At 42.9% G+C, this 18,422-nt stretch overlaps 1 protein-coding gene across 2 annotated transcripts in view; it reads left to right on the top strand.

Moving 5' to 3' along the window:
• The window catches only part of LOC124554098, a 207,078-nt gene that overhangs the window by 166,918 nt on the left and 21,738 nt on the right, over nt 1–18,422 (top strand). Inside the window, exons 2-4 of one of the 2 annotated variants that reach the window (XM_047128163.1) lie at nt 656–912; nt 11,326–11,483; nt 16,092–16,246. In XM_047128163.1, the coding sequence (XP_046984119.1) occupies nt 656–912; nt 11,326–11,483; nt 16,092–16,246 (570 nt within the window). Of the gene's footprint in view, nt 1–655; nt 913–11,325; nt 11,484–16,091; nt 17,721–18,422 lie in introns of those variants that run through there. The other variant, XM_047128162.1, reaches the window with a different exon arrangement.

The following is an 18,422-nucleotide window of genomic DNA, read 5'->3' as shown; positions in this document are numbered from 1 at the left end:
TCCTTCCATCTTTCTGCTTTCCCTTCTTTGCTTAGAACTGGGTTTCCATCTGAGCTCTTGATATTCACACAAGTGACTCTCTTTTCTCCAAAGGTCCCTTTAATTTTCCTGTAGGCAGTATCCTACCCCTACTGAGATAAGCGTCTACATCCTTACATTTGTCCTCTATCCATCCCTGCTTAGCCATTTTGCACTTCCTGCCGATCTCATATTTGAGACGTTTGGATTCATTTTTGCCTGCTTCATTTACTGCATTTTTATATTTTCTCCTTTCATCAATTAATGTCAATATTTCTTCTGTTATGCAAGGACTCCTGCTAGCCCTCGTCTTTTTATCTACTAGATCCTCTGTTGCCTTCACTACTTCATCCCTCAGAGCTACCCATTCTTCTTCTACTGTATTTCTTTCCCCCATTCCTGTCAATTGTTCCCCTATGCTGTCCCTGAAACTCAGTACAACCTCAGGTAAGATGGTCATCCATAAATATCGGTACCTTGTCTGACTTGATGTTTTAAGGCTTATGACTGAGACTATACCCAGCCTGGTGATGCCACAGAGTATGCTCTGCCTCTCCCCCTCTGCACAGGTTGTAGTGCGCACCCGCTGTGCCCGCCTCTACACGCGCACTGCAGTAGCTGGACTGTGTCGTTTCAGGCCCAGAGCTGTGGGAGTCGGGCGACGTCGGCGGCGCGATGCACGTGGACGGCGACGCGGCCTCGTTCGAGCGTGTGGAGCTGCGCTGCGGCGCGGACGCGATGCATGTGCGCGTGGCGACGGCGCGCGACTTCCGCGGCGTGCTGTACACGCGCGGCTCCTTCCACGAGCGCCGGCCCCCCTGTTTCCTGGACGCCGACGGCGGCACCCGCTTCTCCATGCAGCTGCCGCTCGACGCCTGCAACGCGCTCAACGAGGTGAGCCTGTTCGGCGATCCGGCATTTCCTGGGTGAAAGTGCGCACCAAACGTGCCTCAACGAGTTCTTTACCTGAGAGCCGTGAGACTTCTATAGGCGCAGAATCGAAGAGTTATCCCTGCGTTGACACACTGTTTCAAATAGTGAAGGAGAATATCTACATCTACATCTACATCCATACTCCGCAAGCCATCTGACGGTGTGTGGCGGAGGGTACCTTGAGTACCTCTATCGGTTCTCCCTTCTATTCCAGTCTCGTATTGTTCATGGAAAGAAAGATCGTCGGTATGCCTCTGTGTGGGCTCTAATCTCTCTCATTTTATCCTCATGGTCTCTTCGCAACATATACGTACGAGGGAGCAATATACTGCCTGACTACTTGCTGAGGGTATGTTCTCGAAACTTCAACAAAAGCCCGTACCGAGCTAATGAGCGTTCTCCTGCAGAGTCTTCCACTGGAGTATATCTATCATCTCTGTAGCGCTTTTGCAATTACTAAATGATCCTGTAATGAAGCGTGCTGCTCTCCGTTGGATCTTCTCTATCTCTTCTATCAACCCTATCTGGTACGGATCCCACACTGCTGAGCAGTATTCAAGCAGTGGGCGAACAAGTGTACTGTAACCTACTTCCTTTGTTTTTGGATTGCATTTCCTTAGGATTCTTCCAATGAATCTCAGTCTGGCATCTGCTTTACCAACAATCCATTTTATATGATCATTCCATTTTAAATCACTCCCAATGCATACTTCCAGATAATTTATGGAATTAACTGCTTCCAGTTGCTGACCTGCTATATTGTAGCTAAATGATAAGGGATCTATCTTTCTGTGTATTCGCAGCACATTACACTTGTCTACATTGAGATTCAGTTGCCATTCGCTGCACCATGCGTCAATTCATTGCAGATCCTCCTGCATTTCAGTACAATTTTCCATTGTTACAACCTCTCAATATACCACAGCATCATCCGCAAAAAGCCTCAGTGAACTTCCGATGTTATCCATAAGGTCACTTATGTATATTGTGAATAGCAACGGTCCTACGACACTCGCCTGCGGCACACCTGAAATCACTCTTACTTCGGAAGACTTCTCTCCATTGAGAATGACATGCTTCGTTCTGTTACCAAGGAACTCTTCAATTCAATCACACAATTGGTCTGATAGTCCATATGCTCTTACTTTGTTCATTAAATGACTGTGGGGAACTGTATCGAATGCCTTGCGGAAGTCAAGAAACACGGCATCTACCTGATGATTAAAATCTCTCTTATGTGTATCTGTTGCGTTTATTAAAATTACGGAAAAAATGCAGTGAACTTGTGCAGGAACCTTATAAGTCAAGTGGTCAACTGAGCTGGCGTAGTGAATTCAGTTAAGCCAAACCAATCTCTTCTAACGTATTACTATCTTCACTACGTTTCTCATCGAGCCATATACGTTATCTCGCATTTCTACCTGCTCCCCTCACACAAATAATGAAAAAAATTCAGGAATTCAGGGTCACCACCAGCCCAAGCCCTTCCTAACCGTTTAGAAAAAACGGAGCTGGAAAATTATAAGTATAATTACTTCAATAGTTTAATTACAAGTACGCAAATTTCTTTGAGTAGCCAGATAAATAACACTCCACGTCGTGCATGAAGCAACTTCATTAATTCAGGATTGGAAAACGGAGTAAGTGGGTAAGATCAATACCACAGAATTTATCTTTCATGTCGATCATTTATTGTATCTAAGTATTTGGTTGCACATCCAAAACTACACATAACTGGTGCCTGACTAGAAATATTTAAGTGAGAATTACTTGAGAATGTAACAGAGAACAATTTAACTACAGCAAGAAGAAACACAGAAAACGGGGGTGGGAGACAATCATACTATCATCTCCTTTGCATTCATACCATAAAAATATCTGAGTGCGATTTGCATTATGGTTCTATGTATGCACTATTTTGGACAGAGGTCCAACCAATGCGCAAGGTTGTGCGATAATTATTCAACATACTAACTGCATCCGCTGATTGCAAATGGCCAAAGTAGAGCACGTGGTGCATTCCGAATCAAATTGTTGTGCTGCTTTGTAGAATGCGCACGAAAGAACAGATATTCTTCCAGAAATTATAGCTGATTGAACAAGCAAACTGTTAAAATAAAGCCCATTCTGGTGTCATGGTGGACCAGAAGGGTCATTGATTACCAAACACATGGCACAAAATCGACACATAAAGATAAAAGCAAGTTCCACAAAATATAAGATTGAAAATCATACTTGCTTCGAGACAATATTACACTCATGTACGGTTGAAGTGATCCTAATCAAATTTACCATTTGAAATTATACTTCATCGTTGTTCAAAATGAACAAAGTACACTACTGGCCATTAAAATTGCTACTCTAAGAAAAAACGCAGATGATAAATGGGTATTCATTGGACAAATATATTACACTAGAACTGATATGTGATTACATTTTCACGCAATTTGGGTGCATAGATCCTGAGAAATTAGTACCCAGAACAACCACCTCTGGCCGTAATAACGGCCTTGATATACCTGGGCATTGAGTCAAACAGAACTTGGATGGCGTGTACAGGTACAGCTGCCCATGCAGCTTCAACACAATACCACAGTTCATCAAGAGTAGTGACTGGCGTATTGTGATGAGCCAGTTACTCGGCCACCATTGACCAGACGTTTTCAGTTGGTATGAGATCTGGAGAATGTACTGGCCAGGGCAGCAGTCAAACATTTTCTGTATCCAGAAAGGCCCATACAGGATCTGCAACATGCGGTCGTGCATTATCCTGCTGAAATGTAGGACTTCGCAGGGATCAAATGAAGGGTAGAGCCACGGGTCGTAACACATCTGAAATGTAACGTCCACTGTTCAAAGTGCCGTCAATGAGAACAAGAGGTGACCGAGACATGTAACCAATGGCACCCCATACCATCACACTGGGTGCTACGCCAGTATGGCGATGACGAATACATGCTTCCAACGTATGTTTACTGCGATGTCGCCAAACACTGATGCGACCATCATGATGCTGTAAACAGAACCTGGATTCATCCGAAAAATGACGTTTTGCCATTCGTGCACCCATGTTTATCATCGAGTACACCATCGCAGGCGCTCCTGTCTGTGATGCAGCGTCAAGGGTAACCGCAGCCATGGTCACCGAGCTGATAGTCCATGCTGCTGCAAACGTCATCGAACTGTTCGTGCAGATGGTTGTTGTCTTGCAAACGTCCCCATCTGTCGACTCAGGGATCGAGACGTGGCTGCACGATCCGTTACAGCCATGCGGATAAGGTGCCTGTCATCTCGACTGCTAGAGATACGAGGCCGTTGGGATCCAGCATGGCGTTCCGTATTACCCTCCTGAACCCACCGATTTCATATTCTGTTAACAGTCATTGGATCTCGACCAACGCGAGCAGCAATGTCGCAATACAATAAACCGCTGTCGCGATAGGCCACAACCCGACCTTTATCAAAGTCGGAAACGTTGTGGTACGCGTTTCTCCTCCTTACACGAGGCATCACAACAACGTTTCACCAGGCAACGCCGGTCAACTGCTGTTTGTGTATGAGAAATCGGTTGGAAACTTTCCTCATGTCAGCACGTTGTAGGTGTCGCCACCGGCACCAACCTTGTGTGAATGCTCTGAAAAGCTAATCATTTGCATAACACAGCATCTTCCTCCTGTCGGTTAAATTTCGCGTCTGTAGAACGTCATTTTCGTGGTGTAGCAATTTTAATGGCCAGTAGGGTAACTTCCACACTTTTAACTCATACACCCAAAAATCGCCTATTGAACGAAGTATAATTATGGCACATTCGGAAAAATAACTCGCTTCACACGCCTCAGTTAAGCTGAAGTTCTTAAGTATTTCAACAGTTAAACATAACGAAGTCCTAACTCAACCTGCTTCCTATCACCTGAAACCCCTGTCGAGAGCTACGATCCGTACTCACCAAGCGTTCACCGAAGACTGCCGCTTTCTCTTTCGAGATTACGTCGCTCCTCGTGCAGCGGAAGCTACCTGAGTGGTAGCCCTCCGTCACCAACCGCACACACAAAAACAGCCTTCGACTAAGATGGGTAAACCTCTCTGTTCAGGTAATGGGAACCTAAGTCGGTCATCCTGTGCTCTCCTTCGAACGAGAAGCAACATCGTCTGCTCGCAGCAGACGAAGACCAACTCAGCGTTTCACATAAAACAAAACCTAAAGCCCACATTGAAATATGCATATAATATTCAATATGCCTTATTAAAGTGCTCTGTCTTTCTGGAAGAGTTTATGAATTGAGCTAAAATCAGGTAGTAAAGTGTATAAGCTGTACCGAATTCGACAAGCGTCTTATGAATCGACTTCACAGGGACGTTTCACTGTAAATAGATTTGTGGGCCAGTCGTCACGACTCACGCAGTTGCTACACATCCTCACCGAACTCTGATTCCACCATAGCACATCACTGAAGTCTTGGCTGCAGACTCTGAGTCTGGCCCCAGCATCTGCATCCGTTTAGCGACACAGTCGAAACTCTAGAAGACAAAGGCAAAGAGGGTGACTGGGTTCCCAAAGTCGAAGAGATCTCAGTGGCCGCCTAGGATGAAGTGCTCTCCCTGCCTTCTGAAGATGACATTTGTTTGTGCTTGACATTACAGAAATTCTGTTGGCTCTTGCAGTACCGGGAACTCTCTAGCCAATTACGGTAAAGACTGCGAGCTCTGACCAGCGAAAAGTTCAAAAATACGCTGCCAAAGTGCTTTCTCCTACGTATTTCACTTGATTAACGACCAATGGTAATTATCTCTAAAGTTAGGCAGGATTTGTCACGATGGATTTCCATCGTGACAAATGAGAGGAAAGGCACATATGCATGCTAGCTCTTCCTCCGGCTACCAAATAATTTTTGTGAGCCAATTAGCATTCTGTAATGTTGTGTGTGCCTCACTGCTTCTTTCAAACTAACTTGTGTCTGATTTTATTCTGAGAAGCTGAGTAATGTATTTAAATACCGTAAATGGAAATTTGATTTAAAAAGTTCTTGAATTGAAGCGCAGCTGGACAGCAACAAACTCTTTAGCTCGCAATCCCTGCAACGATAGTAGTTGTAAATCTTTGAGTATGGACTCCAAAGAAAACAGACAATTGATATTTTTTTAAAAAAAGAGAACTGTTAATCTGTATCTTGTGGAAAGAGGATGTGTTGCTAGGCTGTCGCTCAGAACGTATTGTTACATTTAATGAAAATTGATATTTTAGTGATACAACTGAGTAAAGTATGAGGAAGAGTTGCCAAACATTTATCTATACAAATTTTCTGGAAGTGAATAATAGAAATATCTTGTTTTTGGGAAAGGAAGTGAACTTCATTGTCGTCGCCGTCTATCAATCGGCAGAGTTGTAAGTGTACAAAGTTCACTAAAGTACAGGAAAAGAAATGCATTCTCTATAGTTTTCGTTCAATAAGTAACAACCTCTCATAATTTCTTTATCACAGTAATTGGATTATGTTCTTGTACAATAGTATGGTGCTGAACTCCACTGACCAATTTTGATGTAACAGGATGTTTAGTGTGAAGGAAGTTAGTGTGCCAAGCAATCTCCTTTTCCCACGAAAAGCAGATTGCTGTTTGATCTTATTTACTTACAACAGTGGTCTCTTAGGTATGAAAAGCTACGAAAACTTGGGCTCAAAGGCATCCGCAATACAGCCAAGTAACTAACAGAGTCGTATTTTAAACCTTAAAGGACAAAAACTTCGTCCAAATCGTTAATACGTCACCAACTGGTTCAGAAGCTGACCATTCAAGGAGGCAGCAACCAAAATTCAGGTACCAGTTACGACTTAAAGTAAAAATCTCAAACAAAAATCAGTCTCTCTCTCTCCAAACACATATATAAATATTCATATTGTAAAAATAAGTCATTTTATAATTCGTTCTACAAGTTTGGTTAAGAGCACCTGGCTGCCACCTATCCTGCAAGAGCGACGCTTACTGCTTTCACAATTTGTCGTATTTTTTCCACACTGTAGATCTGTATCTCTCTAAAAGCATTCCTCGTCCTCTAGACAGCCCCTAAAGTTTCGCCAGGAAGCTCTGTGCTGTTACGGCCTCTGGACACCTCCATCCTTGAGTTCGCTACGGCAGCGACCGCTCCTTCACTTACCGAAGGAAACATAATTTGACCCAGTAACGCATACTAAAAGGTTTCAGATAGATTACATAATGGTAAGACAGAGATTTAGGAACCAGATTTTAAATTGTAAGACATTTCCAGGGGCAGATGTGGACTCTGACCACAATCTATTGGTTATGAACTGTAGATTAAAACTGAAGAAACTGCAAAAAGGTGGGAATTTAAGGAGATGGGACCTGGATAAACTGGAAGAACCAGAGGTTGTACAGAGTTTCAGGGAGAGCATAAGGGAACAATTGACAGGAATGGGGGAAAGAAATTCAGTAGGAGAAGAATGGGTAGCTTTGAGGAATGAAATAGTGAAGGCAGCAGAGCATCAAGTAGGTAAAAAGACGAGGGCTAGTAGAAATCCTTGGGTAACAGAAGAGATACTGAATTTAATTGATGAAATCTGGAAGAGCATAAATAGACTTAGGTGTCAAATGAGAAGATCAAAGGGTAACCTGTTCAGGTGGGAATACGCCGAAGAAGGGCCCTGCCAATGTGGAGGAAAACAAACGATGACACACCTGTTGACCTGTCCATCCTTGCTGGCCCCATGCACTTTCCAAGACCTGTGGTTGGCCAACAATGCTGGAGTGAAGTGTGCCGAATACTGGAGAGAGATATCAGCCTTCTATGGACAATAATGACGACTTATGATATGTGAAGATCATGAATGTATATATAAGTGTATTACTATTATTTAGTTGTATTTGTAACCTAGTATATATAGCCTATTAATTAATTACAGATGTAGCTCAGACACGATTAAATAAATAAATAAAGGTCCTTTCTAGTGATTCTTGAAAGCATTTGACATTCTACACTCCTGGAAATTGAAATAAGAACACCGTGAATTCATTGTCCCAGGAAGGGGAAACTTTATTGACACATTCCTGGGGTCAGATACATCACATGATTACACTGACAGAACCACAGGCACATAGACACAGGCAACAGAGCATGCACAATGTCGGCACTAGTACAGTGTATATCCACCTTTCGCAGCAATGCAGGCTGCTATTCTCCCATGGAGACGATCGTAGAGATGCTGGATGTAGTCCTGTGGAACGGCTTGCCATGCCATTTCCACCTGGCGCCTCAGTTGGACCAGCGTTCGTGCTGGACGTGCAGACCGCGTGAGACGACGCTTCATCCAGTCCCAAACATGTTCAATGGGGGACAGATCCGGAGATCTTGCTGGCCAGGGTAGTTGACTTACACCTTCTAGAGCACGTTGGGTGGCACGGGATACATGCGGACGTGCATTGTCCTGTTGGAACAGCAAGTTCCCTTGCCGGTCTAGGAATGGTAGAACGATGGGTTCGATGACGGTTTGGATGTACCGTGCACTATTGAGTGTCCCCTCGACGATCACCAGTGGTGTACGGCCAGTGTAGGAGATCGCTCCCCACACCATGATGCCGGGTGTTGGCCCTGTGTGCCTCGGTCGTATGCAGTCCTGATTGTGGCGCTCACCTGCACGGCGCCAAACACGCATACGACCATCATTGGCACCAAGGCAGAAGCGACTCTCATCGCTGAAGACGACACATCTCCATTCGTCCCTCCATTCACGCCTGTCGCGACACCACTGGAGGCGGGCTGCAAGATGTTGGGGCGTGAGCGGAAGACGGCGTAACGGTGTGCGTGACCGTAGCCCAGCTTCATGGAGACGGTTGCGAATGGTCCTCGCCGATACCCCAGGAGCAACAGTGTCCCTAATTTGCTGGGAAGTGGCGGTGCGGTCCCCTACGGCACTGCGTAGTATCCTATGGTCTTGGCGTTCATCCGTGCGTCACTGCGGTCCGGTCCCAGGTCGACGGGCACGTGCACCTTCCGCCGACCACTGGCGACAACATCGATGTACTGTGGAGACCTCACACCCCACGTGTTGAGCAATTCGGCGGTACGTCCACCCGGCCTCCCGCATGCCCACTATACGCCCTCGCTCAAAGTCCTTCAACTGCACATACGGTTCACGTCCACGCTGTCGCGGCATGCTACCAGTGTTAAAGACTGCGATGGAGCTCCGTATGCCACAGCAAACTGGCTGACACTGACGGCGGCGGTGCACAAATGCTGCGCAGCTAGCGCCATTCGACGGCCAACACCGCGGTTCCTGGTGTGTCCGCTGTGCCGTGCGTGTGATCATTGCTTGTACAGCCCTCTCGCAGTGTCCGGAGCAAGTATGGTGGGTCTGACACACCAGTGTCAATGTGTTCTTTTTTCCATTTCCAGGAGTGTATTAAGAGGTTTTCTCACACCTCAACAAACAAATGTGTTGGTCAGAACAATGAACGAATTGACTGACAGTAATAATCCGTTACTTCACCAGGCCAATCTTGTCAGCTCTACAGGAATTACCAGCCTGCTGTAATCGAACGCCTATCCCAACTGGGAGAGTTCCTGCCTCTCATCTTCGACAAACCCACATTGGCCCTAAATTCCTGATGGCGCCACGCTGATAACACCATAGGTGGTGTAGGAAAATTGTGCGAGGACGCAACAACACGTGTGCTGGTGACGTGTCTGTCTACAAAGATACTTTGACACCCGCCCGTAACTTCTGAGCGATTCACTTTTTTTGTCATGCAGTGTTTCTCTGGCCGCGGGCTACAGAGGCACATCGCTGAGGATATCAGGTCTATATCTCTACATCTACATCCTTTCTCCGCAAGCCACCTAACGGTGTGTGGCGGAGGGTACGTTGAGTACCTCTATCGGTTCTCCCTTCTATTCCAGTCTCGTATTATTTGTGGAAAGAAGGATTGTTGGTATGCTTCTGTGTGGGCTCTAATCTCTCTGATTTTATCCTCATGGTCTCTTTGCGAGATATACGTAGGAGGGAGCAATATACTGCTCGACTCCTTGGTGAAGGTATGTTCTCGAAACTTCAATAAAAGCCCATACCGAGCTACTGAGCGTGTCTCCTCCAGAGTCTTCTACTGGAATTTATCTGTCATCTCTGTAACGCTTTCACGATTACTAAATGATCCTGTAAGGAAGTGTGCTGCTCTCCGTTGGATCTTATCTATCTCTTCTGTCAACCCTATCTGGTGGTACGGATCCCACACTGCTGAGCAGTATTCAAGCAGTGGGCGAACAAGCGTACTGTAACCTACTTCCTTTGTTTTCCGATTGCATTTCCTTAGGATTCTTCCAATGAATCTCAGTCTGGCATCTGCTTTACCAACAATTAACTTTATATGATCATTCTATTTTAAATCACTCCTAATGCATACTCCCAGATAATTTATGGAATTAACTGCTTCCAGTTGCTGACCTGCTATTTTGTAGCTAAATGATAAGGGATCTTTCTTTCTATGTATTCGCAGCACATTACACTTGTCTACATTGAGATTCAATTGCCATTCCCTGCACCATGCGTCAATTCATTGCAGATCCTCCTGCATTTCAGTACAATTTTCCATTGTTACAACCTCTTGATATACCACAGCATCATCCGCAAAAAGCCTCTGTGAACTTCCGATGTCATCCACAATGTCATTTATGTACATTGTGAATAGCAATAGTCCTACGACACTCCCCTGCGGCACACCTGAAATCACTCTTACTTTGAAAGACTTCTCTCCATTGAGAATGACCTGCTGCTTTCTGTTATCTAGGAACTCTTCAATCCAATCACACAATTGGTCTGATAGTCCATATGCTCTTACTTTGTTCATTAAACGACAGTGGGGAACTGTATCGAACGTATTGCGGAAGTCAAGAAACACGGCATCTACCTGTGAACCCATGTCTATGGCCCTCTGAGTCTCGTGGACGAATAGCACGAGCTGGGTTTCACACGACCATCTTTTTCGAAACCCATGCTGACTCCTACAGAGCAGATTTCTGGTCTCCAGAAAAGTCATTGTACTCGAACATAATACATGTTCCAAAATTCTACAACTGATCGACGTTAGAGATATAGGTCTATAGTTCTGCACATCTGTTCGACGTCCCTTCTTGAAAACAGGGATGACCTGTGCCCTTTTCCAATCCTTTGGAACGCTACGCTCTTCTAGAGACCTATGGTACACGGCTGTTAGAAGGGGGGCAAGTTCCTTCACGTACTCTGTGTAGAATCGAACTGGTATCCCATCAGGTCCAGCGGCCTTTCCCCTTTTGAGCGATTTTAATTGTTTCTCAATCCCTCTGTCGTCTATTTCGATATCTAGTATCCTGTGTGTGTCTGCGTGTGCCAGGGCGACGTGCGGTACCGCAACGTGGTGGTGCTGCAGCACGACGACGAGTTCGTGGCCCCCGGGGACGCCGCCTTCACGCTGGAGTGCGACTTCAGCCAGCCCCGGTCGGTAGCCGTCGCCGCAGACCTCAGCCCCGACAGCGGCAGCTCCGCAGACGGGTGAGCCGGCATAGCCATCACTCCACTACTTCTGTTTCTACACGATTGCTCTACAGTCGGCACTCGAGTACATGTTGTCCTTTCTGTTTCCTTAGGCCTGTAATAAAGGTCTTACATGTGAGGCGAGGTCTGCAGGGATGAGGTCGAGCTTTTGAAGCCACCTGTATGGCAATGTGGGTTGTGCTTCCAGCTATCTCACCCTGCAGCCATCCACTCTGGTGGGCACTTGTTTTATTTATTATTTATTTACACGTCAAGTTCCGTAGGACCATATTGAGGAGCAAATCTCCAAGGCCACGCAACTTGTCAGTACGTGAACTTACAACATAAAAGTAATAACACATAAAAATAAAATGTTTATGAACCCAAAAAAATTTAAGCCACAAGTTTCAGTAAATGTAGTCAACAATATAACAAAAGAATCAGCTTAATTTTTCAAGGAACTTCTCAACAGAATAGAAGGAGTGACCCATGAGGAAACTCTTCAGTTTCGATTGGAAAGCGCGTGGAATGCTGCCAAGATTTTTGAATTCTTGTGGTAGCTTCTGCCAGTATCTCGTCTCCTACCTTCCAAACTTTACAGAAGCTCTCCTGCGAATCTGCAGAACTAGCAAAAATGTTCAAATCTGTGTGAAATTTTATGGGACTCAACTGCTAAGGTCATCAGTCCCTAAGCTTACTCACTACTTAACCTAAATTATCCTAAGGACAAACACACACACCCATGCCCGAAGGAGGTCTCGAACCTCCGCCAGGACCAGCCGCACAGTCCACGACTGCAGCGCCTCAGACTGCTCGGCTAATCCCGCGTGGCAGAACTAGCACTCCTGAAAGAAAGGATATTGCGGAGACGTGGCTTAGTCACAGCCTGGGGAATGTTTCCAGAATGAGATTTTCACTCTGCAGCGGAGTGTGCGCTGATATGAAACTTCCTGGCAGATTAAAACTGTGTGCCAGACCGAGACTTGAACTCAGGACCTTTGCCTTTCGCAGGCAAGTGCTCTTGCTTGAGTAGCTCACTTGTTACATCACTTGCCTGCGAAAGGCAGAGGTCCCGAGTTCGAGTCTCGGTGTGGCACACAGTTTTAATCTGCCAGGAAGTTTCATATCAGCTCACACTCCGCTGCAGAGTGAAAATCTCATTCTGGCTTGTGGTAACTTATTGAAAATGGATGCAGCAGTATACTGCACATGTCAAAATACACAGAATAGTGAACAGGGTCCAACAAGAGGTTTGCGAACTTACACCACTTATTGCCCGATCCGCCCGTTTCTGAGCCAGAAAAATCCTTTTAGAATGGGAAGAGTTACCCCAAAATATAATGCAATACGACATAAGCGAACGAAAGTAACCAAAGTAGACTATTTTTCATGTCGAACGACCACTCACTTCAGCTACTGTTCGAATAATAAAAATGGCAGCATTAAGTCTTTGAACAAGATCCTGAATGTGAGCTTTCCACGACTGTTTACTATCTATCTGAACACCGGGAAATTTGAACTGTTCAGTTTCACTAATCATATGCCCTTTCTGTGAAGTTAAAACATCGGGTTTTGTTGAATTGTGTGTTAAGAACTGTATAACTGAGTCTTACTGTGATTTAGCGTTAGTTCATTTTCTACAAACCATGAACTTAGGCCATGAACTGCACTATCTGAAACCGAGCCAATGTTGCACACAACATCCTTCACTACCAAGCTAGTGTCATCAGCAAACAGAAATATTTTAGAGTTGCCCATAATACTAGAGGGCATATCATTTATATAAATAAGGAACATGAATGGCCCCAACACTGATCCCTGGGGCACCCCCTACTTGACCGTACCCCACTCACACCCGACATCACAGCCGTTTCCAACACTGTGAATAATGACCTTTTGCTGTCTGTTGTTAAAGTAAGAGGTGAACCAGTTGTGAGCTACGCTCCATATTCTGTAATGGTCTAACTTCTGGAGCAATATTTTGTGATCGATAAGCGCCTTAGTTAAATCTAAAACGTATGCCTAGCGCTCCAAGTCTTTTGTTTAGCCCATCCAGTACCTCAGAGAGGAAAGAGAATATAGTATTTTCAGTTGTTAAACGACTTATAAAGCCGAACTGTACATTTGATAGCATTTGCGAATAATAAAAAAAAATTTAATTTTGTGTAGTGCTAGTGCTTTAAAATTAACGAATGTTCATATAGTGACATTCTAGCGTAGTGGTTAGCGTATCAGTCTGCTATGCAGAATCTCGTCAGGTGCTTGAAAATATTTCATTTTCAAATGGTTATCGAAATGCCTGTGATCATTATTTTCATTCTGTTAGAAATATATCACTTTTTTAAATTCCTAATCCTTTGCAGGAGACTTTAATCATGGTATTAACTTTTTCATCTGCTCTTATTTTTCCTTCCTGTCTTTGTGTTTTCGTTTGGACTCTTTGTGCATTTGATTTCAGTTATTCTTATTTATCCGTCACAATATTTGTACTTGTGGAAATGTTGATTCGTTGGTCAAAAAACAAAACGCGAAATAAACTGTTTTTATTGACTGCCAATAGCGTTGAATACGTATTTTTCGTAATGCAGAAGATGTACATTTTTTTGGATGTTAATCTTCACACAAACATTTAAAATACACATTCCTATTGTGCTATGGGAAGAATAATGCAGATGAACATTTAAGTGAAAGAAGGAATTAAAAATAAATGCGCAAAATGAGGGGTTGATGTAATGAATGCAATAATGTGGACGAAAATATAACATGATCAAATCAAAATTAATACAAAAAAAAAATCACATGCACAAAGATTCCAAATGGAAAAAAATGAATAGGAAGGAAAAATGAAAAAAGGATAGGAAGAAAAAACGTAGAAGTTAATTCCATGACAAACTTCAATCCTGCACACATAGACATGTGTTGAGCAGTAAATAAGCTCTCTCACCCTTATCTTTAAAACATCGCATGTTCGAGGTGGCAGCAGGTCGTGTGGTTCCAGAATTTACGTGGAAATTCTCGAATCACTACAGTTGCTATAACTCATATGTTGCCACTCTGTGCTTACTGGCCAGTGGTAGCCAACACAGTGCTCTGTGGTCGCTTTCATATAAATTCACACAAGTTTTACTTAAAAGTAGATGGTGACATTACACCTAGAAGAAGACATCGTAGGTACTGCTGCGTTTGCTTAACCACACATCCTGACATATTCTTCAGTTCTTGCTCCCAGTGAATCACAAACTCTTTTAAGCACACCTGGCTCCTTTAAGACTACATTACACGCTCCTGTACTGACTGAATATTGTCTATGAGTGCAATGCACACCAATTAATTTGAGTGGGTGGTGTGGTTAGTTCACGCAGACCCCAGAATTTTTGTTTTGTTTAGTTTAGGTATTTCTAACACTGAAGTTCTGCAGGGATCTGTATCTTTCAGACTGTGTGTTCTGCACAGTTGAACAGAGTGGTTGTGCGTACGACAGGTAAGTCTGTGACCGTAGACCAATTTTTCTTTCAGTGGGGACTGAACCCCACCGTACTGATTGCAATAAGTGACCTATACTAGGTGAAAGGGTAGAGTCAAACCTTGCTAAAGTACAGAATGAGTACTGCTGCAACAATGATTCAGATCTTGATCTGGGTTGCAGCAGGTTATTGTTAACTTCTATTCAGCTTTTTAACTGTTTTAGCCTTGAAAAGTTAATAACTATTAAGATTAAGTTGATTATAAGACTTTATTTTATTTTTGCCCTCTAGTATTGAAATAAAAATTTGATATATAATGACCCCACCATACCAATATTGCAACGAAAACTTCGCTACACTAGTTATGGGTTAAATGTCACCTTAGCCAAAAATACCACTGGGGTCAGGTCCGGTGAATGTGGAGACCGCACTACAGGACCTCCTCAACCAATGCATTACCTGTGAAACATTGTAGTGTGGTACCAGTACACAGACCATAGAAAATGTGGTGGTGTCTCGTTGTATGTAAACCAAAGTCATTCTTTTTCTGTAAGGGTAACATTCTCCAATAGTGCTGGTGATTCATCACACAGAAATCCGTGATATAGAACACGTGTTTATCTGTTTGGTAAAGTGTGTTGCCTGATGATTCTGTCACTGACAATTCACGCTAGTACATTCATACTGAAGCGATCCTGATTCTTCGCCTCCATGACTACATGAAGTTTTGCGTCTGTCCACATTTGCGTATTGTGGTAATTTTCTATGCAATCTCTTGTGAATGCTATGTGCACCACCAAATACTACACATTACTCATTACAAATACAATGGCGTACATGGGAACAGGTATTATTTACCAGACATATTATTATAGCAACATTTTGTTTTAGTTTTGATCAATATTACCTCTTGTAGGAACATAACACTTTTTCAAAACACCATGTATATTTCGTGGACATTTACTTTTTTGCTTAGTATGAGCTTGCCATCTGAGCCCTTAAAATTCATACAGTAGATTCTTTTTTCTCCAAAGATATGTTTAAATTTTCCTGTAGCCAACATCGATCTTGTTTCACACAAAAACTTCTCTGTTCTTAATTTTGTAGATTTGTACTTTTTACACATGTGACCACAGTGTGATGCATTGGTCTTGTTGTCCAGGAAACCCGTGCAAGTGAGCTCACGGATCAGTCTGGTGGACCCAGATCCCGCGTCTGACAGCCACAGGCAGCGCCGTGCTGATGTTGACAGTGACTCTGATGCTGTGTCTCTCACACCTGACGATGTGCTGCGCCGACGCCGACGAAACACCTCCAGTAAGGATGAGCTCTGACCCTGGACCAAAACACTCAGATCCCTTGGGCAGACTCCATTCCCTTTTAATGAGGTGTGGTGGGCTTCTGACTGAAAGACAACAATTAACTCTCGCAGGGCATTTGGTGTGCAGCTATCAAACACATAATGCAGAGATCAACATCATTAAAAACAGAATATTTACATACAAGCAGGCAATTTGTAATCAAAGATGTTAAATTGTTTCTACTTCCTATAAATCAGTAACTAAATACACCTCAAGGACTGAGTCACATGACTCAGTAATGAGAGGATTCATTCGTTTCTTCATATTAGTGTTAAGGATCAATAGTCCTTCATGTTTGCATTTTCAGTCTCTGTAAATTTCTTGCAGAAAGTCATTTTCCTGCTTAGCCTGCAGTTTTATTTTTGAAATGAAGAATTTATTTTGTTATGCAGAAATTACCTATTTTCTCCCCCCTTGGGCACTATCAACCTACACCAGAATAAAAACTGTTATGCTTACAACAAATTGTATTCGACATTTAAGTATGTGGAGAAAGAGCAATATGTGATAGAGTTCATAATAAGAGCTATGCACAACCATAGTATGTGTGGGTACAATCATCACAGATAATAAGACCGTAAGTAAAATGAAAAAAGTGCAACCATTAAGTAGGTTTTGTCACTCTGTGAGCATAAATAACACATAAAAATAACTTAGCACAACTATGATGATACACTTGTGATACTACATTGGTCGAAACATATCCTATTTTATTTTAACTCTGCTGATTAGGGGTTTATGGAGTCTCAACATCTAAGGCCATCTGTCTCCTGTCCATCACAGAATCAGTGTACCCATCTGTCTGCATCTAGAGTAAATGCTGTGTGCAAGTGTCATAAAGTTTTTGAAATGTGAAGTGGGATGCAGGTACCAGTCTGTATTCACCTAGTGGGTTGTGGGAAACCACCCAGAAGCCATATCCAGGCTGATTGGCACACTAGCCCTCATCATTAATCTGTGAGCAGATTCGAACCATGGTCGTCACACTTTCCTGTGTCCTAGAAGTGGTCACTTTAACATACTGCTATCTAGGCTGGTTATTTAATTTTAAGATGTTGATCGTTTTATGTGTGTCTTCACTCTAATATTTACACTTATGTATCTTAATATGTTTATATATTCTGTTCAACGAGCAAACCCACATTAGGGTTGTCCTTTTAACAATGTACATATAGACTTCACACGTAGGACAGTTGTGCCCATACTTATAGTCGTGTTAAACTGCTACTAGGGGGCAGTCACCTGTTGCTTGTCTGCCATATTCATTTTTTCATCATCTCGTCAGTAGCAAACCTATAAGCAGAACTATTTTGTAGCTTGGTAATGCACAAGGGGATGAAATTAGCAGTTCTCAGGCACTGAAATTTTATTTGAAAATAAAATGCTACGTATCAAAATGATTGCCTTTAATAAACGTTATTAAGGAACAAGTAATTTCACTTATTGCTTTTTTGTTGTGACCACTTCAGTAGAACTTCTAACCTTATGTCAGATCTGTATCAAAAATCTGAAATACCATAGTTGAAGCTTGATCTTCATATGTCTTCCATTTTAAACTATAAACATTGATCAGAATAGTTATTATTATGATTACAATGAAGAGTAAGGCCTTCCCTATAAAAATATAGGGAAAATAAAATAATTAAAAAATCATGAAATTATATCTCAATAGCTCCATAAACTGTATTAGTTTCGTTTATATACAGATTGTAAGTAGTCACTTTGAGCTAAAGAAAAAGTGGAAGTGACTCTCTGTGCCATCATCAAAACACTCATTTCATTTTTCCCACAAAAGTTTTCTTACATTTCATTGTGCAGCAGTGTGAGACAGAAACCGGCAGCATAGATTTATTGCATATGGCAACTGTCTGCATCACATATTTCCATTGTGTTATTCATTGTAAAACATGACTATCATGAGTGAGAATTCTGCAGGAAACATAAATTAACAAGGTTATATGAAAAATCTCTGTTGTAAGTACTTCCTTATTTTGAAATGACAAATGATCATTGACCCACTTATTATTAACAAGTCAAGTGCTTAGCTTTGATTATTAGCATTGAAGGCCAACTGCATATGCGAGTATTAACAAAGGGAAAGTAGCCATGTAATAAGTATTGCAAAACATTAC

Source organism: Schistocerca americana, chromosome 11 (genome assembly GCF_021461395.2).
Source record: "Schistocerca americana isolate TAMUIC-IGC-003095 chromosome 11, iqSchAmer2.1, whole genome shotgun sequence".
NCBI classification, from domain to species: Eukaryota; Metazoa; Arthropoda; class Insecta; order Orthoptera; family Acrididae; genus Schistocerca; species Schistocerca americana.
The sequence above is the reverse complement of the archived record's forward strand: the minus strand, read 5'-3'. Positions and strand labels throughout refer to the sequence as shown.